The sequence below is a fragment of the Lutra lutra genome, chromosome 4, assembly GCF_902655055.1.
Source record: "Lutra lutra chromosome 4, mLutLut1.2, whole genome shotgun sequence".
NCBI classification, from domain to species: domain Eukaryota; kingdom Metazoa; phylum Chordata; class Mammalia; order Carnivora; family Mustelidae; genus Lutra; species Lutra lutra.
Genome location: NC_062281.1, coordinates 20405845 through 20431315, shown reverse-complemented (window position 1 = coordinate 20431315; position 25471 = coordinate 20405845). Strand labels below are relative to the sequence as shown.

The window sequence follows — 25471 nt, the reverse complement described above, 5'->3', positions numbered from 1 at the left end:
CATTGATTGTAAATCTTGCATGTCTCTTGATTTGTATTTAGTCTATTAATAAGACAATGGATTAACTTGATCCACAGATAAAGGTGTTAGGAACCAGGGTTCCCAGGACAAATGACTAATTTTGGACTGGGCAGAGTATTTACAAAATGAACCTGAAATATCTGGTATAATGGCAAGGAAGTTAACATTCTTCTCAATAGACCCAAGAGTCAACTTCAAAGAGTTTTAACTGTCCAAAGATTAGAAAATTTGAATAATGATAAGAACAATAACTAAGGGACTGGAATTAATTAGCTCACCACTGGAGGATGTTAGTTAACCAACTTCTTATTCGGGAAATTATTAAATAAAAAGAGAAGCCATTACCTTTCTCCCTCTGTACAATCGATACCACTGGGTAATAATAGATGAGGGGAGCTTCAGCTTTACAAAAATAAACCAGTTTATAAAAGTGGAAAGATGAATGAGAATAGCACCATCTTGCGAGGCGCCCGGGTGGCTCAGTCCATTGAGTGTCTGACTCTCTTGATTTTGGCTCAGGTCATGATCTCAGAGTCGTGAGACTGAGCCCTGCATCAGGTCCCATGATCAGCAGGGAGTGTGCTCTAGATTCTCTCTCTTCCTTTGTCCCTCTCCCTGCTTGCACATGCACACACTCTCTCTAAATAAATTAATAAAGTCTTAAAAAAAAAAAAAGAAGAAGAAGAATATCAGCATCTTGCAACCCGTAGTGAACCCTTAATATAGGGCTAAAATATCTAGGCCTTAAACATCTTAGTGGCTAACCTCATAAAAGAATCAATTCTTAATCACAGGAAATCAACTGAGGATTGCTGGAGGGGAGATGGGTGGAGGGACGGGTTAACTGGGGGATGGGCATTAAGGAGGGCACATGATGGAATGAGTACTGGATGTTATATAAGAATGATGAATCACTGAACTCCACATCTGAAACTAATAATACATTATATGTTAATTAATTGAATTTAAGTTAAAAAATTAAAAATATGTAAAAATAAATAAAATCTAACTTCCACTATTTAAAAAAAAAAAAGTCAACCAGACATCAGATGTTACCAGATGGAAGAACATGACGCCATCTATAAACCTGAATACAATTAAGCTTCTATATCCAACTACAAATTTACAGGAAATAAAGAGGACTCTAACACGTTAATTATACCATGGTATAGAATTACCAAAACACAGACTTGAAAACTACAATCAAACCCTCGTTTCTTTAACAATTACAATTATAGAAGGGAAGAAAAGAGAGAAAAAGGTAAACTTGAACATTAAAACAATGTAAAGGACATAGCCAACTGCAATGTGAAGACATGTGGATAATGATTCAAAAAATAAAGTGTTAAAAATAAATATCAGAATAATGGCGTAAGTCAACTGAAACTTATACAATGACTGGATATTTAAAAGTATGATAAAATTAATTTTTTAAAGTATAAGAATGTTACTGTGGTTATGACTTTAAAGTCCTCAACTTTTAGAGATCTATACTAAGCTGTTCATGAATAAAGTGATGATATGTGGGATCTGTTTTATGAGAGTGGAAATGGGTAAGGATATAGACCACACAAGACTGACATGAGCTGATCACTGTAGAAGCTGAGTAATAGATAGATGGGGTTCATTACACTAGTTTGATGCCTTCACAGTTTTCCATAATAAAGTTTTTTTTTTTTAATTTAATTTATTTATTTGACAGAGATCACAAGTAGGCAGAGGCTGGCGGGGACAGGGGGCGGGGGAAGCAGACTTCCCGCTGAGCAGAGATCCCGACTCGGGGCTTGATTCCAGGACCCTGGGATCATGACCTGAGCAGAAGGCAGAAGCTTAACCCACTGAGCCACCCAGGCGCCCCATAATAAAGTGTCTTTTAAAAAGGAGAAGTTAAGGCAGTTCAGTACTATCCATGAAAATGCTAAATGCCCATATTGTGTGCTTTAGAACATTCACTTCTAGAAATCTATCCCACAACAAATGTGCTCATGCATATGTTCAAAGACACATACACAAAAATATTCGCTGGAATAGTGTCTATAACAGCAGAACATCTGATAAAACCTAATGTTACTCCATCACCACCACCACCCCTTAGCTCTTAAAGTTTTCACTTATTATAGACAATATATATTTCTATATACTGAGATTATTTGAGAGAGAAAACATGTATGTGTGCAGGGTGGGGGGAGGTGGGGCAGAGGGAAGGAGAGAGAGAAGTTCAAGCTAGACTCTCCGCTGAGCCTGACAACAAGGCAGGGCTCAACCTCATAACCCTGAGATCATGACCTGAGGTGAAATCAAGAGTCAGACCCACCGACTGAGCCAACCAGGACCCCCGACGAAATATATTTTTTTCTTTGTTTGCCTAATCTCTCTTTCCTGGATAATTTTACCAGGTCAAAGCCAAGGTGATAAGAAAGTACAAATTCCTTCCCATGTGGAACTGTATTAACAGTTGGATTTGGGACACATAGGAGTTGACTTTCCCATTAGCATGAGGTCATGTTTAGAATCTCTACTGAGAAAAATGCATATATTACCATCCCTAAGACACATTTACAAACATAATTTCACACTATCATTTCAGGGGTTTATCAGATTCCTGGGAACTTGAGGCCCACCCAAGGTGAGGCAGCACTCATTTTAAGCTTAAGAAAGTCCTTTCAGTGACCTGAAAGATATGTCTCTATGATAGATAGCACATATATCAAAAAAGGATATATATAATTCAGAATATATTTTCCTATTTCATGTTATACGAAAAGAAAAAACATATGCTCTTTTTTTATAACAATCTCACTTTAATCAACTTTCTTTTTTTTTTTTTAACTTATCTGACAGAGAGAGACAGCGAGAAAGGGAACACAACAAGCAGGGGGAGTGGAGGAGGGAGAAGCAGGCTTCCTGCTGAGTGGGGAGCCCAATGTGGGGCTTTGTCCCAGGACCCTGGCCTTATGACCTGAGCCAAAGGCAGACACTTAACGACTAAGTCACCTAGGTGCCCACCAATGCTCTGTTTTATTGTTTTACCCAACATTAAATCTTTCCTAGAGCTCTAGTAAAATGCACTATGGATAAGGATTTTAGCTGCAGTCAATTTAACAAATGCAAAATAAACCAAGGCAGTACTTAATATAGGACTAATGTAGAAGCTTCTCAGCCCATCTGATTAAAGTGTTAATAAGAGTCAGTAACCTGCTAATTCTCTTAAATTCATTCACATTAGATATATGTTTAAACTTAACACAAAACCTGCAGTTTTTATTAGGAAAAGTATGAAGTCTAGTCTTTGGATTCTTTAGATCACTGTAAAAAATAAAGTGAGTAAATTTTAAAATTTAAGTTAAAAAACCCAAAGTCTGTTTTTCATATTAGAGTTTCAAAAGAAAGAACCAGTACTCTCAAGATATATATGTATCTTTTTTGTGGGAAAGAGTTCATGCACTAGAAAAGTGCTTTTCTGACTTATGCTAGGTGTTACACAACACAGGAGTCCTAGCTAGGCAAAACTACAGGAACTCTTCTTCCTTTCTTCCCCACAGAAACCACTAGGGATTTCCCTCTGCCCCTGTGCCTGTCACTCCTCTGTGCTTCATCACCACAAGCCTCCCAGCAACTTGGAAGATAGACGGGCTGCGTGGGGCATCGCAGCTGCAGTGGTGGAGAAAACTTGGGAGGCTATAAGGCCTCCGTTCCTTGCCTTAGGGAGTGGCTGGCTGGGGTTGGGGGGAGGTGATAGTAAAGGAAGGAAGGAAAATATCCCTGCCACTTCTCTTTTCTTACTCCCAAATGGCTTAACCTGTCACACATATCATCCCTAAAATATTCTTCTATCATAAGCAAGAAATGAGAAAACTGGAGGGAAAAAAAAACCAAACCGGAAACTATGACCTCTCCACCACTTAAAAGTTTCCACCTCTTCTTTATTTTACCTACAGCCCCATTCGTTTTCAATCCCCCCGCTACGAGATGACATCTGCAACACATGCCAGTTCTCAATTATCATTGGTTTGTTGGCTCTAAGAGAGCCATCTCAGAATTCATCCCAGAGAAGCAGGGCGCCCAGTCTCAAAAGCCTTGGACTGAGGGAGACAGCATAAATGAGTAAGCACTATTCCAAGCACAACACAAAATGGAAGGCACATGCCAGCCTAAGAGGACCTCTCAGTTAACCCTTTTCCGAGAGAAGCTAGAAATCCAGATTTTTATGTGTAATCTCTTTTTAGTCAACCACTTCAAAAATTTTTACAAGACTTCTATAGACCAAGTAAAAGATGCCCCAGTTGGGGGCGTCTGGGTGGCTCAGTCATTAGGTCTCTGCCTTTAGGTCGGGTCATGGTCCCAGGGTCCTGGGATCAGGCCCGCGTCAGGCTCCCTGCTTTGCAGGAGGCCTGCTTCTCCCTCTCCCACTCCCCCTGCTTGTGTTCTCTCTTTCTCTGTCAAATAAACAAATAAAATCTTAAAAAAAAAAAAAAAAAAGTCCCTCAGTTGGTTGTGCTGAGGGAGGTTCCAAATAAGGGTCATTTGTGAACTCTAATCTAGAATCCTCTAGAGAACGAAGAGAGGTCACTGCTTCCCTTACTTAAACTGGTTCTACGCCTTCTCTTCTCAGCCCTCCACTCCAGACTAGCTACCAATGCAAGGCACCATGGCTCCTTCTGGGAGGCAGGAAGAGAGGAAGTTCCTGTTTTACTGCCAACTTTGAGTTGGGCTGAAGTTGTGCTTCTAACATCCCAAAAGATGGAGCTCTAAGTGCCCCTTCTATCAAAACCATTGTTACACACAGTGCCTAAGTCTAACACTTTTATTCTTCATGTATGATGTAAGTTAAAAGGGATTTTTAACTTTGTAGGCTGGTTTGGGAGTTACCTATCAAATGTAACAATGTGTCTATGGGAAAACCACACTTAAAATTCCAAAATAAATACATGTACAGATAATCTTCAGGAACGCTACCATTTGTAAAATGAAGGTTTTCTAAATTCTCATAATATCACTATTGAACTTTAAGACTTGCTCACTGGCCACAGGGTACCAAATAGCCTAAACACATTTAAAGAAAATTACAAAAACACATTAAAAATATATTCACAATTAAGGTTTACAGATCAGTCCAAATAAGATACTGGTATACGTGTTGCCTCATGTCATAAAAGGGTCCTAGCAACCAAAGTTAACATTCCTATTTCCCAGCATTAGCCCTACATATCCTCTTCCTAATCTTCCCACATGATGTCATGAGAACTATAAGACCTAGTAAAGTGAGATTCCACAAAAAAGTAAAGATGGGTTTTTTAAAGCAATATGACACTATGATACAAAGGCACAGAAGTTGGCAAAAAAAGGTGTTAGTTAGTGTGCCACATCACAAAGAAAAACCAAACATACTCAGATTCTTCTCTGGAATAGGAATTCATGCAACAGGCAGAAGCATCACTCTCAAACTATATCAAGAGGTCTGAAACACCCTGAGCTCTAATGTTATTAAAAATGTGGGAAATTTTTCATGTTTAGTAAAATTTTAATAAGTATAATGGTAATAAAGCAAAATTAACCAAAAATTAACCAAAATCAAAAATAAAACCAAGAGAATACAAAATTGCCAAGGCCAAAAAATGTCAAAATTCACTTATCAAAGGAAGGGATAAGGTCTCCAGCTGATTTCCTTCTGAAATAAACTCTGTATGAATCTATTTGAGTAAACGCATAGAGCAGCACACAGAGAGATATAAGAAAGCAACCGTCTGGGGTCTCAATACCAGAATATTCTGAGATGTTGCTTTGGGTTGAATTAATCTCAGTTGATACTTCAGCTCCTCAAATCAATAAATAGTTACTCTTTTGTTTGTATTATAAAAACATGGTTTATGTAAGCAAAATCCATCTGTTAGAATCTTAAAATCTGACTAATGACTTTCGGAAAAACTATTCTTTAAAAATAATTTTGCTTATGTATCCTGGTTTTCACTCCCTGTTCCTCCAAAACTTGAGCACTGAATGCTTACTCATTATCTAGATTACAATCTTTTTTTTTTTTTGGTAAGCAACTAAGAACATAGTAGCGGAAGACAATGTAAAATAGAACAGGTAAGAAACACATCTGAACTGAATTATTTTTCATAAAGTTAAACCCAATTAGTATTTAGTAACAGAAAAGACAGGACACCTTAGTTTTATAGTATGGCATCTAGTCTTCAGGACTGACTATGGAAGAACAATTGCAAAATATTCAGGGGGAGAGGAAAGGAGAAATAAGTAGATGACTTTCGCATTTTTCAAAAGTATGTGAAAGGTGCAGATCTGATGGTGTCTACTGACGCTGGCATTTTTAATGTTATAATATTCTAAGAAAAATCACTGCAAAAAAAGAGCAATAATGGGTATTTTTAAATGGTATAATGAGGGATGATTTTTTTTTTCTCCTTTCAACTCTTTTCTCACTTCCAAGTTTTATATAATAGGAATGCACTATTTTCAAATAGTAAAAAGTCTAGTCTAAAATATTCTTAGGGGCGCCTGGGTGGCTCAGTTGGTTTAATGTCCAACTCGGCTTAGGTCTTGATCTCAGGGACGTGAGTTCAAGTCCCACGCTGGGTTCCAAGCTGGGTCCAGAGCCTACTTAAAACTAAATAAATAAAATATTCTTTATGTTAGATAAAAGAAAGTCAATGTGTGGCAAGAAAAGCAAGTCCCTAGATCTGTATTTTTCATGTATTTTTTTAAGTTGATAAACTCTGTAAAGTTTGTAGCTTTGTTCTTGAGCAAAATAATAATACTAATAATAATTTCACCTGTTCCCTTCCGTGCAAGTTCCATACTCCACTGGGGTTTTGTGGTGGGTGTGCCATCGCAGCCTGATGAGTGTTGGGGTATTAAAGCAGATCGGGAGCTGGCTGGCCGGTATTTAGAGAGCCCTAGAACGCCAAGGAAAAGGGAAAAGAGGTATTTATTTCTTGGTTTACTAAAAGAAGAAAAAAGTTTGACCTGTTTTTATCAGTTAACCCTAAAAGCAGAAGCAGTTCAATAGTAGAATTCTAATAATAAAAAGAACACTCCTAACTACTAAAGATCCCATTTAATTTTAATCCTTTGTCATGGTTCCTATATGCTTAAGTCTAAGAATAACACATACTCAAGAAAGACAGTGAAGTGTGACTGGCCTGCTAAATACATAAAGTGGATTCTATATTTGAGGTGGAAACCGTATTTTATATTACATGTGTGGAATTTTGCATATAGTCAAGTTTCTTTGCTCCCCTGAAAATTTGCTGATAAATTCTATTGTAATATTTACTCAACAAAAAGGTAAAAATAATCTAGGGGTTACAGAAGACATTTCAAACAGGAAATGTTTTAATGGCATGATGTAGACAGCACTGGAGGAGCTATCAGGAGACCTTGGCTCTGATTCCAAATTATCAACAAATTAGATAATCCAGGTGAGACATTATGTCATCGTGTCTCAAATCCTTCATTTGTCACTTGGAAAAGTTCTAAGGTCAGTCTAGACCTGAGCTGGCTATGAGTCTAGACCTCAGCTGACACCTGGGTACATCATTTAGGGCAAGTGACCTAATACTTCTCTCTTAAGTTTACTTCTCTATAAAATGGATTGAACAGATAAATAGTTGTTATATCTCTTAAATCAGAAAAGTCTAAGAATTCATGAGCTTTCAGTTTTCAAATGTATCTCAGGCTCATATTCTACCTGAAGTCAGTTCTCAAATTCTACTAGCTAATCTCAGATCACTAAATAGTGAAAAGTAATTTATGTCTTAAAACTAAAATTTAATAAAAAGCAAACCAAGGTAGGTAAGGAGGCCTTTGCACAAATATAGCAAGTTTCAAAGAAAGGAAGAAAAACAAGAAGAAAAAAGAAAAAATATCATTCAAACATAAAGGTCATAAAAAGATAACCAGTATGGAGTATAAATAAATACTCCCTTTTTTTCCAATAAAAAGAAAACAGGAACAGTACCCAGAAAAAAAAAGAAAAGAAAAATACTAATATTTCCAATAAAAAAATGCATTATAAAGTAAACTTGAGGGTGCCTGGCTGGCTCAGTCAATAAAGCATGCGACTCTTGATCTTGGTATCACTGAGTTCAAGCCCACGTTGGGCCTAGAGATTATTTAAAAAAAAAAAGTAAACTAAACTTGATTTATCATTTGTAATTAATTAACAAGTATCTTTTAAGTTATTACAGTGGTAACAAAACAGTTCTATGCATACAAAAATGATAAAGGATAAATAAATGAAAATTAATAAATTCCATCTTACATATCAACATGGATGACTTTAGAAGCATAATGTTGACTGAAAAATGTTAAGCCACACTGGTATCATACCATTTTCATAAAATTAAAAAAACAAGTGCAAGGAAATCCTGTATTTATGTGGCATACTATAAAGAAAAGCAATAGAATGATTAAGAAAAAGTAAAAAAGGAAACTGAAGATTGTCTTTACTTCTAGTGCAAAAGCAGGTGAACAGAACCAGAAAGAGGCACAGAGGGAATGACCCTGGCATGGAACCCAAGACACAGGTTAGAGTGGAGAGTAGGTTCACCGGTATTTGTTTTATTACTGTATTTCATACCTTACATGCAAGTTACATCAATGCTTTATCCCTGAAAGTTATAAAATGATGATAACATAAACTAGGTATTTACTCTTCAAAAAGCATTACGGCCCAATATATCAAGAACTGTGAAAATCTTCTGAAGGCAAGTATCTCACAATACAGTTAAAACTAATCTTTCTACCAATAATATATTTTGGGAAATTTACCCAAAAAATATAAAGAAACAAAAGCTTTTGTATGAAGATATTCAGTGCAGAATTACTATAATAAAAAAAAATACTTGAAACTAGGCCTAAACACCTACCAACACAGAAAAATAAGGTACATTATAGTCTATCAACCCAATACTGGCTCAGGTACTATTTTCAAAAGGAAAGATTATGATTTTTGAGAAATTCATGCAAAAATCTCTAGGCAGGCAAAAAGAGAAAGCTGTGTTATAGGAGGCATTGCTTCAGTCAAAGTTTAAAATTATGATTATGTTATTAAAAAGAAAACAGATCCGGTATTTGATTTTGAAGTTAAGTCAACTACAAAAAAAAAAAAAAAAAAAAAAAAAAAGGTTGGTGGGGAGACCCTTAAAGCTACTGGTAGAATTGTTGAATGAATTTTTTTTTTTTTTTTTTTAAATTTTTTTTTTATTTTTTCAGCATAACAGTATTCAATATTTTTGCACCACACCCAGTGCTCCATGCAATCTGTGCCCTCTACAATACCCACCACCTGGTGCCCCCAACCTCCCACCCCCCACCCCTTCAAAATTCTCAGATCGTTTTTCAGAGTCCATAGTCTCTCATGGTTCACCTCCCCTTCCAATTTCCCTCAACTCCATTCTCCTCTCCATCTCCCCTTGTCCTCCATGCTATTTGTTATGCTCCACAAATAAGTGAAACCATATGATAATTGACTCTCTCTGCTTGACTTATTTCACTCAGCATAATCTCTTCCAGTCCCGTCCATGTTGCTACAAAACTTAGGTATTCATCCTTTCTTTCTTTCTTTCTTTTTTTTTTTTTTTTTTACAGCTTTATAAACATATATTTTTATCCCCAGGGGTACAGGTCTGCGAATCGCCAGGTTTACACACTTCACAACACTCACCATAGCACATACCCTCCCCAATATCCATAACCCCACCCCCTCTCCCAACCCCCTCCCCCCATCAACCCTCAGTTTGTTTTGTGAGATTAAGAGTCACTTATGGTTTGTCTCCCTCCCAATCCCATCTTGTTTCATTTACTCTTCTCCTACCCCCTCAACCCCCCATGTTGCATCTCCTCTCCCTCATATCAGGGAGATCATATGATAGTTGTCTTTCTCCGATTGACTTATTTCACTAAGCATGATACCCTCTAGTTCCATCCACGTCGTCGCAAATGGCAAGATTTCATTTCTTTTGATGGCTGCATAGTATTCCATTGTGTATATATACCACATCTTCTTTATCCATTCGTCTGTAGATGGACATCTAGGTTCTTTCCATAGTTTGGCTATTGTAGACATTGCTGCTATAAACATTCGGGTGCATGTGCCCCTTCGGATCACTAAGTTTGTATCTTTAGGGTAAATACCCAGCAGTGCAATTGCAGGGTCATAGGGTAGTTCTATTTTCAACATTTTGAGGAACCTCCATGCTGTTTTCCAGAGTGGTTGCACCAGCTTGCATTCCCACCAACAGTGTAGGAGGGTTCCCCTTTCTCCGCATCCTCGCCAGCATCTGTCATTTCCTGACTTGTTAATTTTAGCCATTCTGACTGGTGTGAGGTGATATCTCATGGTGGTTTTGATTTGTATTTCCCTGATGCCGAGTGATATGGAGCACTTTTTCATGTGTCTGTTGGCCATCTGGATGTCTTCTTTGCAGAAATGTCTGTTCATGTCCTCTGCCCATTTCTTGATTGGATTATTTGTTCTTTGGGTGTTGAGTTTGCTAAGTTCTTTATAGATTTTGGACACTAGCCCTTTATCTGATATGTCATTTGCAAATATCTTCTCCCATTCTGTCAGTTGTCTTTTGGTTTTGTTCACTGTTTCCTTTGCTGTGCAAAAGCTTTTGATCTTGATAAAATCCCAAAAGTTCATTTTTGCCCTTGCTTCCCTTGCCTTTGGTGATGTTCCTAGGAAGATGTTGCTGCGACTGACGTCGAAGAGGTTGCTGCCTGTGTTCTCCTCAAGGATTTTGATGGATTCCTTTCTCACATTGAGATCCTTCATCCATTTTGAATCTATTTTCGTGTGTGGTGTAAGGAAATGATCCAATTTCACTTTTCTGCATGTGGCTGTCCAATTTTCCCAACACCATTTATTGAAGAGGCTGTCTCTGTTCCATTGGACATTCTTTCCTGCTTTGTCGAAGATGAGTTGACCATAGAGTTGAGGGTCCATTTCTGGGCTCTCTATTCTGTTCCATTGATCTATGTGTCTGTTTTTGTGCCAGTACCATGCTGTCTTGATGATGACAGCTTTGTAATAGAGCTTGAAGTCCGGAATTGTGATGCCACCAACTTTGGCTTTCTTTTTCAATATTCCTTTGGCTATTCGAGGTCTTTTCTGGTTCCATATAAATTTTAGGATTATTTGTTCCATTTCTTTGAAAAAAATGGATGGTACTTTGATAGGAATTGCATTAAATGTGTAGATTGCTTTAGGTAGCATAGACATTTTCACAATATTTATTCTTCCAATCCAGGAGCATGGAACATTTTTCCATTTCTTTGTGTCTTCCTCAATTTCTTTCATGAGTACTTTATAGTTTTCTGAGTATAGATTCTTAGTCTCTTTGGTTAGGTTTATTCCTAGGTATCTTATAGTTTTGGGTGCAATTGTAAATGGGATGGACTCCTTAATTTCTCTTTCTTCTGTCTTGTTGTTGGTGTAGAGAAATGCAACTGATTTCTGTGCATTGATTTTATATCCTGACACTTTACTGAATTCCTGTACAAGTTCAAGCAGTTTTGGAGTGGAGTCTTTTGGGTTTTCCACATATAGTATCATATCATCTGCGAAGAGTGATAGTTTGACTTCTTCTTTGCCGATTTGGATGCCTTTAATTTCTTTTTGTTGTCTGATTGCTGAGGCTAGGACTTCTAGTACTATGTTGAATAGCAGTGGTGATAACGGACATCCCTGCCGTGTTCCTGACCTTAGCGGAAAAGCTTTCAGTTTTTCTCCATTGAGAATGATATTTGCGGTGGGTTTTTCATAGATGGCTTTGATAATATTGAGGTATGTGCCGTCTATCCCTACACTTTGAAGAGTTTTGATCAGGAAGGGATGCTGTACTTTGTCAAATGCTTTTTCAGCATCTATGGAGAGTATCATATGGTTCTTGTTCTTTCTTTTATTAATGTGTTGTATCACATTGATTGATTTGCGGATGTTGAACCAGCCTTGCAGCCCTGGAATAAATCCCACTTGGTCGTGGTGAATAATCCTTTTAATGTACTGTTGAATCCTATTGGCTAGTATTTTGGCGAGAATTTTTGCATCTGTGTTCATCAAGGATATTGGTCTGTAGTTCTCTTTTTTGTTGGGATCCTTGTCTGGTTTTGGTATCAAGGTGATGCTGGCCTCATAAAATGAGTTTGGAAGTTTTCCTTCTATTTCTATTTTTTGGAACAGTTTCAGGAGAATAGGAATTAGTTCTTCTTTAAATGTTTGGTAGAATTCCCCCGGGAAGCCGTCTGGCCCTGGGCTTTTGTTTGTTTGGAGATTTTTGATGACTGTTTCAATCTCCTTACTGGTTATGGGTCTGTTCAAGCTTTCTATTTCTTCCTGGTTCAGTTGTGGTAGTTTATATGTCTCTAGGAATGCATCCATTTCTTCCAGATTGTCAAATTTGTTGGCGTAGAGTTGCTCATAGTATGTTCTTATAATTGTCTGTATTTCTTTGGTGTTCGTTGTGATCTCTCCTCTTTCATTCATGATTTTATTTATTTGGGTCCTTTCTCTTTTCTTTTTGATAAGTCTGGCCAGGGGTTTATCAATCTTATTAATTCTTTCAAAGAACCAGCTCCTAGTTTCGTTGATTTGTTCTATTGTTTTTTTGGTTTCTATTTCATTGATTTCTGCTCTGATCTTTATGATTTCTCTTCTCCTGCTGGGTTTAGGGTTTCTTTCTTGTTCTTTCTCCAGCTCCTTTAGGTGTAGGGTTAGGTTGTGTACCTGAGATCTTTCTTGTTTCTTGAGAAAGGCCTGTACCGCTATATATTTTCCTCTCAGGACTGCCTTTGTTGTGTCCCACAAATTCTGAACCGTTGTGTTTTCATTATCATTTGTTTCCATAATTTTTTTCAATTCTTCTTTAATTTCCTGGTTGACCCATTCATTCTTTAGAAGGATGCTGTTTAGTCTCCATGTATTTGGGTTCTTTCCAAATTTCTTCTTGTGATTGAGTTCTAGCTTTAGAGCATTGTGGTCTGAAAATATGCAGGGAATGATCCCAATCTTTTGATACCGGTTGAGACTTGATTTAGGACCAAGAATGTGATCTATTCTGGAGAATGTTCCATGTGCACTAGAGAAGAATGTGTATTCTGTTGCTTTGGGATGAAATGTTCTGAATATATCTGTGATGTCCATCTGGTCCAGTGTGTCATTTAAGGCCTTGATTTCCTTGTTGATCTTTTGCTTGGATGATCTGTCCATTTCAGTGAGGGGAGTGTTAAAATCCCCTACTATTATTGTATTCTTGTCGATGTGTTTCTTTGATTTTGTTATTAATTGGTTTATATAGTTGGCTGCTCCCACGTTAGGGGCATAGATATTTAAAATTGTTAGATCTTCTTGTTGGACAGTTCCTTTGAGTATGATATAGTGTCCTTCCTCATCTCTTATTATAGTCTTTGGCTTAAAATCTAATTGATCTGATATAAGGATTGCCACTCCTGCTTTCTTCTGATGTCCATTAGCATGGTAAATTCTTTTCCACCCCCTCACTTTAAACCTGGAGGTGTCTTCGGGTTTAAGATGAGTTTCTTGTAGGCAACATATAGATGGTTTTTGTTTTTTTATCCATTCTGATACCCTGTGTCTTTTGATTGGGGCATTTAGCCCATTAACATTCAGGGTAAGTATTGAGAGATATGAATTTAGTGCCATTGTATTGCCTGTAAGGTGACTGTTATTGTATATTGTCTCTGTTTCTTTCTGATCTACTACTTTTAGGCTCTCTCTTTGCTTAGAGGACCCCTTTCAATATTTCCTGTAGACCTGGTTTGGTATTTGCAAATTCTTTCAGTTTTTGTTTGTCCTGGAAGCTTTTAATCTCTCCTTCTATTTTCAATGATAGCCTAGCTGGATATAGTATTCTTGGCTGCATGTTTTTCTCATTTAGTACTCTGAATATATCATGCCAGCTCTTTCTGGCCTGCCAGGTCTCTGTAGATAAGTCTGCTGCCAATCTAATATTTTTACCATTGTACGTTACAGACTTCTTTTCCCGGGCTGCTTTCAGAATCTTTTCTTTGTCACAAAGACTTGTCAATTTTACTATTAGGTGACGGGGTGTGGACCTATTCTTATTGATCTTGAGGGGGGTTCTCTGAACCTCCTGGATTTTGATGCTTGTTCCCTTTGCCATATTGGGGAAATTCTCTCCAATAATTCTCTCCAATATACCTTCTGCTCCCCTCTCTGTTTCCTCTTCTTCTGGAATCCCAATTATTCTAATGTTGTTTCGTCTTATGGTGTCACTTATCTCTCGAATTCTCCCCTCGTGGTCCAGTAGCTGTTTGTCCCTCTTTTGCTCAGCTTCTTTATTCTCTGTCATTTGGTCTTCTATATCGCTAATTCTTTCTTCTGCCTCATTTATCCTAGCAGTGAGAGCCTCCATTTTTGATTGCACCTCATTAATAGCTTTTTTGATTTCAACTTGGTTAGATTTTAGTTCTTTTATTTCTCCAGAAAGGGCTTTTATATCTCCTGAGAGGGTTGCTTTAATATCTTCCATGCCTTTTTCAAGCCCGGCTAGAACCTTGAGAATCATCATTCTGAACTCTATATCTGACATATTACCAATGTCTGTATTGATTAGGTCCCTAGCCTTTGGTACTGCCTCTTGTTCTTTTTTTTGTTGTGAATTTTTCCGCCTTGTCATTTTGTCCAGATAAGAGTTTATGAAGGAGCAAGTAAAATACTAAAAGGGTGGCAACAACCCCAGGAAAATATGCTTTAGCCAAATCAGAAGAAATCCTGAATTGTGAGGGGGGAGAAAGGGGATAAAAAGGAGTTCAGAAAGAAAGGGAAAAAAAAAAAAAAAAGGAACTATTAAAAAAAAGAAAGCCGATAAAGAAAAATATAAAAAGAGGAAAAAAATATATATATTAGATAAACTATTTAAAAAACGTTAAAAAAAGAAAACAGTAAGAGTTAAAAAAAATTCAGCAGAAGAAGAGAAAAAGAAAAAGAAATTGAAAAAGAAAAAAAAATTAAATTAACTGCAAGGCTAAAAAATCATGGGGAGAAAGCCATGAGTTCCGTGCTTTGCTTTCTTCTCCTCTGGAATTCCGCCGCTCTCCTTGGTAGGTGAACTTGGTCCTGGCTGGGTTTCCCGTAGATCTTCTGGGGGAGGGGCCCGTTGTAGTGATTCTCAAGAGTCTTTGCCCCAGGCGGAGTTGCACTGCCCTTACCCGGGGCCGCGCTAAGTAATCCGCTCGGGTTCGCTTTCGGGAGCTTTTGTTCCCTGAGCGCTTTCCATAGAGTTCCGGAGGACGGGAATGAAGATGGCGGCCTCCCGGTCTCCGGCCCGGAGGAGCCGAGAGCCCGGGGCCCCACTCCTCAATGCGCCCTCAGAGAACAGTGCCCAATGTCTCCCGCCACCCTGGCCTCCGGCCACGCTCCGAGCTGACCGAGCCTGCGACCGGTTCAAGGCAACCCCGAGCTGAGAGTCACTCCTCGGCTCTGTCTCTGCAGCCGGCTTCCTCGTTCTAATACCGGTAAGCTCTGCGACACTCAGACACCCCCGATCCTTCTGCGACCCTGCGGGACCTGAGGCTGCGCTGACCCCGCCTGGGCTTCCAGTTAAGCCTCTGGAGCGATGTCCCTCAGTGGAACAGACTTTTAAAAGTCCTGATTTTGCTCCGTTGCTCCGCTGCTCGCCGGGAGCCGGCCCCTCCCCCCGCGGTCTATCTTCCCGTCGCTTTGGATTCGCTTCTCCGCCAGTCCTACCTTGCAGAAAGTGGTTGATTTTCTGTTTCTGGAATTGCTGTTCTTCTTCTCTTCAATCTCCCGTTGGATTTGTAGGTGTTTGCAATCTTTAGATAAGCTATTTAGCTGATCTCCCGCTACCCGAAGTAGTCTCAGCCTGCTACTTCTCCGCCATCTTGACTCCTCCCACCGAATGAATTTTTTTTTAAAATACAAATCCAGGAGGAGGAGTCAAGATGGCGGAGAAGTAGCAGGCTGAGACTACATCAGGTAGCAGTAGATCAGCTAGATAGCTTCTCAATTCATTGTGAACACCTACAAATCCAACAGGAGACCGAAGAGAAGAACAGCAACAATTCTAGAAACACAAAATCAACCACCTTCTGAAAGGTAGGACCCGCACAGAAGTGATTCCAAAGCGATGGGAAGATAGACCGCAGGGGGTGGGGCTGGCTCCCTGCAAGCAGCGGAGCAACGGAGCACAAAATCAGGACTTTTAAAAGTCTGCTCCGTTGAGGGACATCGCTCCAGAGGCTAAACTGGGGTGAAGCCCACGCGGGGTCACAGAAGGATTGGGGGAGTCTGAGTGTGGCAGAGATCGCAGGTATTAGAGCAGGGAAGCCTGCTACAGAGACAGAGCCAAGGAGTGAGCTCTCAGCTCGGAATTACCTTGAAGCGGGCGCAGGCTGGGTGAGCTTGGAGCACGGCCAGAGGCCAGGGACATGGGAGTGATTGAGCGTTTGTCTCTGAGGGTGCACTGAGGAGTGGGGCCCCGAGCTCTCAGCTCCTCCAGGCCGGAGATTAGGAGGCTGCCATTTTCATTCCCGTCCTCCGGAACTCTACAGAAAGCGTTCAGGGAACAAAAGCTCCCAAAAGCTAACCAGAGCGGATTATTCAGCCCAGCCCCTGGTTAGGGTGGTGCAATTCCACCTCGGGGAAAGACACTTGAGAATCACTACAACAGGCCCCTGCCCCAGAAGATCATCAAGAAATCCAGCCAAGACCAAGTTCTTGTACCAAGGAGAACAGCAGAATTCCAGAGGAGGAGAAAGCAAAGCATGGAATTCATGGCTTTCTCCCCATGATTCCTTAGTCTTGCAGTTAATTTAATTTTTTTAAATTTTTTTCTTCTAAATTTTTTTTAACTTTTACCCTTTCCTCTTTTAACATTTTTTAACTAGTTTATCTTAACAATACCTTTCATTAAAAAAAAATAGTAATCTTTTGAACCTTCATTATTATAGTCATATTTTATCCTTCATTGTATCTAACTTTATTTTTTGTATACACATAGGGTTTTTTCTTCTAAAAAATTTGGGGTACAACTTCTTCTAATAGATCAAAATATGCCCTAAATCTAGCTCCAGGCTTGTTCTAGTCTCCAGCCCAAGCAAAATCTCTCCACTTTCATTTTCTTTATTCTCCCAACCATCTTACTTTATCAACTCCTTTTTTAGAAATTAAAAAAAAAAAAAATTTTTTTTTTCATCTTTATAGGCATATTCCATCCCTTCATTGTGTTTACCCTTATATATGTTTTTCATTCTTTAAAATTTTGGGAGGTAGTTTCTTCTAAGAGACCAAAATACTTCCAAAATTAAGCGGGTGACCCTGTTCTAGTCACCAGTCTAATATATATATTTTTTTCTTTTTAATATATTTTTAAAATTTGTTTTTTCTTTTCTTTTTTTTTTTTTTTTAATTTTTTCTTTTCCTTAACTTCTTTTTATCCCCTTTCTCCCCACCATGATTTGGGATCTCTTCTGATTTGGCTAAAGCACATTTTCCTGAGGTCTTTGCCACCCTTTTAGCATTTTATTTGCTCCTTCATATATTCTTATCTGGACAAAATAACAGGTAGAAAAAACTCACCACAAAAAAAAGAACAAAAGGCAATACCAAAGGCTAGGGACCTAATCAATACAGACATTGGTAATATGTCAGATCTAGAGTTCAGAATGACGATTCTCAAGGTTCTAGCTGGGCTCGAAAAAGGCAAGGAAGATATCAGAGAAACCCTCTCTGGAGAGATAAAAGCCCTTTCTGGAGAAATAAAAGAACTAAAATCTAACCAAGTTGAAATCAAAAAAGCTATTAATGAGGTGCAATCAAAAATGGAGGCTCTCACTGCTAGGATAAATGAGGCAGAAGAAAGAATTAGTGATATAGAAGACCAAATGACAGAGAATAAAGAAGCTGAGCAAAAGAGAGACAGACATATACTGGACCACAAGGGGAGAATTCGAGAGATAAGTGACACCATAAGACAAAAGAACATTAGAATAATTGGGATTCCAGAAGAAGAAAGAGAGGGGAGCAGAAGGTATATTGGAGAGAATTATTGTAGAGAATTTCCCTAATATGGAAAAGGGAACAAGCATCAAAATCCAGGAGGTGCAGAGAACCCCCCTCAAAATCAATAAGAATAGGTCCACACCGCGTCACCTAATAGTAAAATTTACAAGTCTTAGCGACAAAGAGAAAATCCTAAAAGCAGCCCGGGAGAAGAAGTCTGTAACATACAATGGTAAAAATATTAGATTGGCAGCAGACTTATCCACAGAGACCTGGCAGGCCAGAAAGAACTGGCATGATATATTCAGAATACTCCATCCAGCTAGGCTATCATTGAAAACAGAAGGAGAGATAAAAAGCTTCCAGGACAAACAAAAACTGAAAGAATTTGCAAACACCAAACCAGCTCTACAGGAAATATTGAAAGGGGTCCTCTAAGCAAAGAGAGAGCCTAAAAGAAGTAGATCAGAAAGGAACAGACAATATACAGTAACAGTCACCTTACAGGAAATACAATGGCACTAAACTCCTATCTCTCAATATTTACCCTGAATGTTAATGGCTAAATGCCCCAATCAAAAGACACAGGGTGTCAGAATGGATAAAAAACCAAAACACATCAATATGCTGCCTACAAGAAACTCATTTTAGACCCGAAGACACCTCCAGATTTAAAGTGAGGGGCTGGAAAACAATTTACCTGCTAATGGACATCAGAAGAAGGCTGGGGTGGCAATCCTTATATCAGATCAATTAGACTTTAAGCCAAAGACTATAACAAGAGATGAGGAAGGACAAAATATCATATTCAAAGGGTCTGTACAACAAGAAGATCTAACAATTTTAAATATCTATGCCCCAAATGTGGGAGCAACGAACTATATAAACCAATTAATAACAAAATCAAAGAAACACATCGACAATAATACAATAATAGTAGGGGACTTTAACACTCCCCTCACTGAAATGGACAGATCGTCCAAGCAAAAGATCAAGAAGGAAATAAAGGCCTTAAATGACACACTGGATCAGATGGACATCACAGATATATTCAGAACATTTCATCCCAAAGCAACAGAATACACATTCTTCTCTAGTGCACATGGGACATTCTCCAGAATAGATCACATCCTGGGTCACAAATCAGGTCTCAACCAGTATCAAAAGACTGGGATCATTCCCTGCATATTTTCAGACCACAATGCTCTGAAGCTAGAACTCAATCACAAGAGGAAATTTGGAAAGAACCCAAATACATGGAGACTAAACAGCATCCTTCAACCAAGAAATTAAGGAAGAATTAAAAAAATTTATGGAAACAAATGATAATGAAAACACAACTGTTCAATATCTGTGGGACACAGCAAAGGCAGTCCTGAGAGGAAAATATATAGCGGTACAAGACTTTCTCAAGAAACAAGAAAGGTCCCAAGTACACAACCTAACCCTACACCTAAAGGAGCTAGAGAAAGAACAACAAAGAAAGCCTAAACCCAGCAGGAGAAGAGAAATCATAAAGATCAGAGCAGAAATCGATGAAATTGAAACCAAAAAGACAATAGAACAAATCAACAAAACTAGGAGCTGGTTCTTTGAAAGAATTAATAAGATTGATAAACCCCTGGCTAGACTTATCAAAAAGAAAAGAGAAAGAACCCAAATAAATAAAATCATGGATGAAAGAGATCAGAAACAACACCAAAAAAATACAAACAATTATAATAACATATTATGAACAATTCTATGGCAACAAATTTGACAATCTGGAAAAAATGGATGCATTCCTGGAGACATATAAACTACCACAACTGAACCAGGAAGAAACAGAAACCTGAACAGACCTATAACCAGTAAGATTGAAACAATCATCAAAAATCTCCAAAAAAACAAAAGCCCAGGGCCAGACGGCTTCCCAGGGGAATTCTACCAAACATTTAAAGAAGAATTAATACCTATTCTCCTGAAACTGTTCCAAAAAGTAGAAATGGAAGGAAAACTTCTAAACTCATTTTATGAGGCCAGCATCACCTTGATTCCCCAAACCTAACAAGGATCCCATCAAAAAAGAGAATTATAGACCAATATCCTTGATGAACACAGATGCAAAAATTCTCACCAAAATACTAGCCAATAGGATCTAACAGCGCATTAAAAAGATTATTCACCACGACCAAGTGGGATTTATTCCAGGGCTGCAAGGTTGGTTCAACATCCGCAAATCAATCAATGTGATACAACACATTAATAAAAGAAAGAACAAGAACCATATGATACTCTCAATAGATGCTGAAAAAGCATTTGACAAAGTACAGCATCCCTTCCTGATCCAAACTCTTCAAAGTGTAGGGATAGAGGGCACATACCTCAATATCATCAAAGCCATCTATGAAAAACCCACCGCAAATATCATTCTCAATGGAGAAAAACTGAAAGCTTTTCCGCTAAGGTCAGGAACATGGCAGGGATGTCCATTATCACCACTGCTATTCAACACAGTACTAGAAGTCCTAGCCTCAGCAATCAGACAACAAAAAGAAATTAAAGGCATCCAAATCGGCAAAGAAGAAGTCAAACTATCAATTTTTGCAGATGATATGATACTATATGTGGAAAACCCAAAAGGGTCCACTCCAAAACTGCTAGAACTTGTACAGGAATTCAGCAAAGTGTCAGGATATAAAATCAATGCACAGAAATCAGTTGCATTTCTCTACACCAACAAGACAGAAAAAAGAGAAATTGAGGAGTCTAAATCCCATTTACAATTGCACCCAAAACCATAAGATACCTAGGAATAAACCTAAGCAAAGAGGCAAAGAATCTATACTCAGAAAACTATAAAGTACTCATGAAAGAAATTGAGGAAGACACAAGGAAATGGAAAAATGTTCCATACTCCTGGATTCGAATAATAAACATTGTGAAATTGTCTATGCTACCTAAAGCAATCTACATGTTTAATGCAATCCCTATCAAAATCCCATCCATTTTTTTCAAAGAAATGGAACAAATAATCCTAAAATTTATATGGAACCAGAAAAGACCTCGAATAGCCAAAGGAATATTGAAAAAGAAAGCCAAAGTTGGCGGCATCACAATTCCGAACTTCAAGCTCTATTACAAAGCTGTCATCATCAAGACAGCATGGTACTGGCACAAAAACAGACACATAGATCAATGGAACAGAATAGAGAGCCCAGAAATAGACCCTCAACTCTATGGCCAACTAATCTTTGACAAAGCAGGAAAGAATGTCCAACGGAAAAAAGATAGCCTCTTCAACAAATGGTGTTGGGAAAATTGCACAGCCACATGCAGAAAAATGAAATTGGAACATTTCCTTACACCACACACGAAAATAGACTCAAAATGGATGAAGGACCTCAATGTGAGAAAGGAATCCATCAAAATCCTTGAGGAGAACACAGGCAGCAACCTCTTTAACCTCAGCCGCAGCAATTTCTTCCTGGGAACATCACCAAAAGCAAGGGAAGCAAGGGCAAAAATGAACTATTGGGATTTCATCAAGATCAAAAGCTTTTGCACAGCAAAGGAAACAGTTAACAAAACCAAAAGACAACTGACAGAATGGGAGAAGATATTTGCAAACGACATATCAGATAAAGGGCTAGTATCCAAAATCTATAAAGAGCTTATCAAACTCAACACCCAAAGAACAAATAATCCAATCAAGAAATGGGCAGAGGACATGAACAGACATTTCTTTTTTTTTTTTTAAAGATTTTATTTATTTATTTGACAGACAGAGGTCACAAGTAGGCAGAGAGGCAGGCAGAGAGAGAGAGAGAAGCAGGCTCCCTGCTGAGCAGAGAGCCCAATGTGGGGCTCGATCCCAGGACCCTGGGATCATGACCTGAGCTGAAGGCAGAGGCTTTAACCCACTGAGCTACCCAGGTGCCCCTGAACAGACATTTCTGCAAAGAAGACATCCAGATGGCCAACAGACACATGAAAAAGTGCTCAACATCACTCGGCATCAGAGAAATACAAATCAAAACCACAATAAGATACCACCTCACACCAGTCAGAATGGCTAAAATTAACAAGTCAGGAAATGGCGGGTGTTGGCGAGGATGCGGAGAAAGAGGAACCCTCCTACACTGTTGGTAGGAATGCAAGCTGGTGCAACCACTCTGGAAAACAGCATGGAGGTTCCTCAAAATGTTGAAAATAGAGCTAGCCTATGACCCAGCAATTGCACTACTGGGTATTTACCCTGAAGATACAAATGTAGTGATCCGAAGGGGCACGTGCACCCGAATGTTTATAGCAACAATGTCCACAATAGCCAAACTATGGAAAGAACCTAGATGTCCATCAACAGATGAATGGATAAAGAATAAGTGGTATAAATACACAATGAAATACTATGCAGTCATCAAAAGAAATGAAATCTTGCCATTTGCGACAACATAGATGGTACTAGAGGGTATTATGCTTAGCAAAATAAGTCAATCAGAGAAAGACAACTATCATATGATCTCCCTGATATGAGGAAGTGGAGATGCAATGTGGGGTGTTTGGGGGGTAGGAAAAGAATAAATGAAACAAGATGGGATTGGGAGGGAGACAAACCATAAGTGACTCTTAATCTCAGAAAACAAACTTGAGGGTTGCTGCGGGGAGGGGGGCCAGGAGAGGGGGGTGGGGTTATGGACATTGGGGAGGGTATGTGCTATGGTGAGTGCTGTGAACTATGTAAACCTGGCGATTCACAGACATGTACCCCTGGGGACAAAAATACATTATATGTTTATAAAAAAAATTTAAAAAATTAAAAAAAAAATACAAATGCAGAAGTATGCCAAATACTTAAAAAGGACCAAAATGAAACATAATTTTAAAAAATCCTTTAAAAAAACTTATTCCTTTGCTAATAGGCATTATAATCTGATATAACCTAGTATTTGATACTACCTACTTTTCAACTTTATAGCTGTTCACTTGTAAATAAAGCAAGAGGTCTTAGAACAGCAGTACCACGAGAACTCTCTTCATCACCTCCTGATTACTGTACACCAGTCTTACCTGGAGTCGATGGCCTTTCAAGCATGTTCAAATGATGGGAAATGAACGCCTGGCTATCATGAACTGTGTCCATGTCAATTTCCTCCTCATCTTGAGAATTTGAAAACTAAAACACACACACAAAACAAAGGAGGAAAAGCGCTATTACATTGCTTTACGTTTGGATCTTAGCTCTTAGGAAAGGTAGTAGAGAAGCCACAGAATATACCCCCACATCTTAAAAGGAAAAGTAGTCTTTTTCTCAAAAATTACTATGAGTAAGAAAAAATTAAGTGGGCCAGCCTCTAAAAGAAGCTGAATGGATATTACTGGAAATGAAACAGCAACTAAAATCTACTCCTATGTTGTAGGGAGAGGGAGTGAGCCATGGTAGACAACACACACATAGTTCCTCCCCCAAAACAGAGAAGAAGTATGTGATAATAGAAGTTAAATAATCAGATGGAAGATCTGAAATGGACATTTGGGTTCTTTTATGATTCAGTCTGCCCCATCTGTTCCTGCTAAGGAAAAACCATTGGAAGTATTCAAAAAGATTTATAAGAAGGTGAATATCCTACACTATTAATACAGGTTGAACCTGTATTTCTTACTCTGATTTTGAGTTTGACTTTACTGCTATCCTCATTCTTCTCCAGTATTTGACCAGGTTCTAGTGGGGACCCCAGTGGTGTATCAGCCTTCCTCTTCACTCCCTGCTGATGAGCTGACATATTACATGTTGCTTCCTTGGCAAGGTGATCATCTTCCTGCGGCAATATTCAAGATCAAAATTAGATTTCTGAAGACAAGTAGCTCATATTATAGCTGAACACTAATAGCTACAGCAACCATGCAGATTAGAACATGCCCAGTGCCTAAAAATTATCAGCAATGGGCTTAAAATAAACTTCACCTTTTCCTGTCTGCTGGTCTTTTTGTGGGGAGGTGGAAGGTATAAAAGCGAACTTCTAGAGCTTTCCCAAAAGAATGTATCTTTTGGTATCATTTCCTCCTCTTCTGAAGACTCCAAGAATGAATGTGAATAAGTTAACATAAATGGGCAAGAATTAGAAACATATTTATTTCTACAACTTTGTAAATATTCAGATTTGAAAGAGCACATTAATGAGACTCTTTTTTTTCCTATGGAAAGATCATCTTACTTCTTCATAACCCAAACTCTAGGATACATTTCAAATTTACAACAAATACGTACAACTCTATTCCATAAAAATCTAGGTGAATAAACAAATTTAAAATAATTATCACTAACTAGCATGAAGAGAAGCTCAGTTTTCAAGTGTCAAAACACCAGTAGGGAATTGCCAGGGAAGTAATCTGGTCTAAATATTGGCGAAAAATGAAGCATGAGTTATTAAGGACACTTTGTTATTAATATGAAAATCATTTCTGGAAAACCTTTTTGAATTACAGTAAAATGATTCCTCAAGGTCTTTCTGCAAAAAGTCTGGTAATTTGCTAATGCATAGCTAGAAACAAAATTTTTTTTTAAAAGGCAAACACAGACATACATATATAAATAAAAATGTAACGTATCAACTCCTCCCAAATCAGCAGCTTACTCATTTACCTGACCATTTACGGTTACATAATTCGAAAAGCATTTGCCAGGCACTTATCATATGCTTAGAATTGTGCTAGGTATGACACAGAGTAGCAAAAAAAAACAAACCAAAACAAAACAAAAACACAAAGTCAGGGCCCTTGTGTTCAAATAGTTTGCCAACAGCATAGACAGATAAGATTAACTATTCATTTTAATTTTCTACTACTCAAGGAAGAAATTCAACAGTCAAGTACAAAAACACCAGGTCGTGACAAAAGGGGAAAAGGGACTGACAGGACCTCATTTGCCACGTGCAGCCGTGCAGCTTGTTGGGAGCACGTTCTAAACTGGAAAGTGCTCTCAGCTAATGTCAGTTGGCCGTTATTTTCAAGTGGCACATAAAACTCTTCGTGGCTTTAAAATTCACCAGTCAAAAAAAGCCATTCTCCTCTCTAGAGAGCCCTCTATGATAAAACTACATCTTCCATAATGCATGGGATTCTTACAGGGTTCGGAAATCCAACTAGCTGTGCGTGACTACTTGGATTAATCGCAGCTTCTTGGTTGCCTGCTATGGCCTCTGGAATTATGGTCGGATTCAAGACAGCTTTTTTCTCTTTTAGATTAAGAACCAACCCAAGCTCTGGTAAGGGCAAGCAGGAAGGTCTACTGAGGCCAAAGAGTGTGAAATACAAGTCCACAGCACCACACCGTAACCTCCAGTCATGTGACGTTCCTAAGAAGTAAATAATAAAGAAATAAGTCAGTACGTACATTTATCCACAAATTTTTAACTGTTTTACAACCTACAAAGGGGAAAGGTTTAT

General features: G+C 38.4%; 1 protein-coding gene across 5 annotated transcripts in view; it reads right to left on the bottom strand.

Moving 5' to 3' along the window:
- Positions 1 to 25471, bottom strand: part of TAF2 (TATA-box binding protein associated factor 2) — a 99458-nt gene that overhangs the window by 5336 nt on the left and 68651 nt on the right. For 4 of the 5 annotated variants that reach the window (XM_047726054.1, XM_047726055.1, XM_047726057.1 and 1 more), the window contains 4 exons: positions 25151 to 25380; positions 23689 to 23844; positions 23096 to 23201; positions 6813 to 6935 (listed from right to left, as the gene is read on the bottom strand). In XM_047726054.1, coding sequence (XP_047582010.1) covers positions 6813 to 6935; positions 23096 to 23201; positions 23689 to 23844; positions 25151 to 25380 — 615 coding nt within the window. The remainder of the gene's footprint in view (positions 1 to 6812; positions 6936 to 23095; positions 23202 to 23688; positions 23845 to 25150; positions 25381 to 25471) is intronic. The other variant, XM_047726056.1, reaches the window with a different exon arrangement.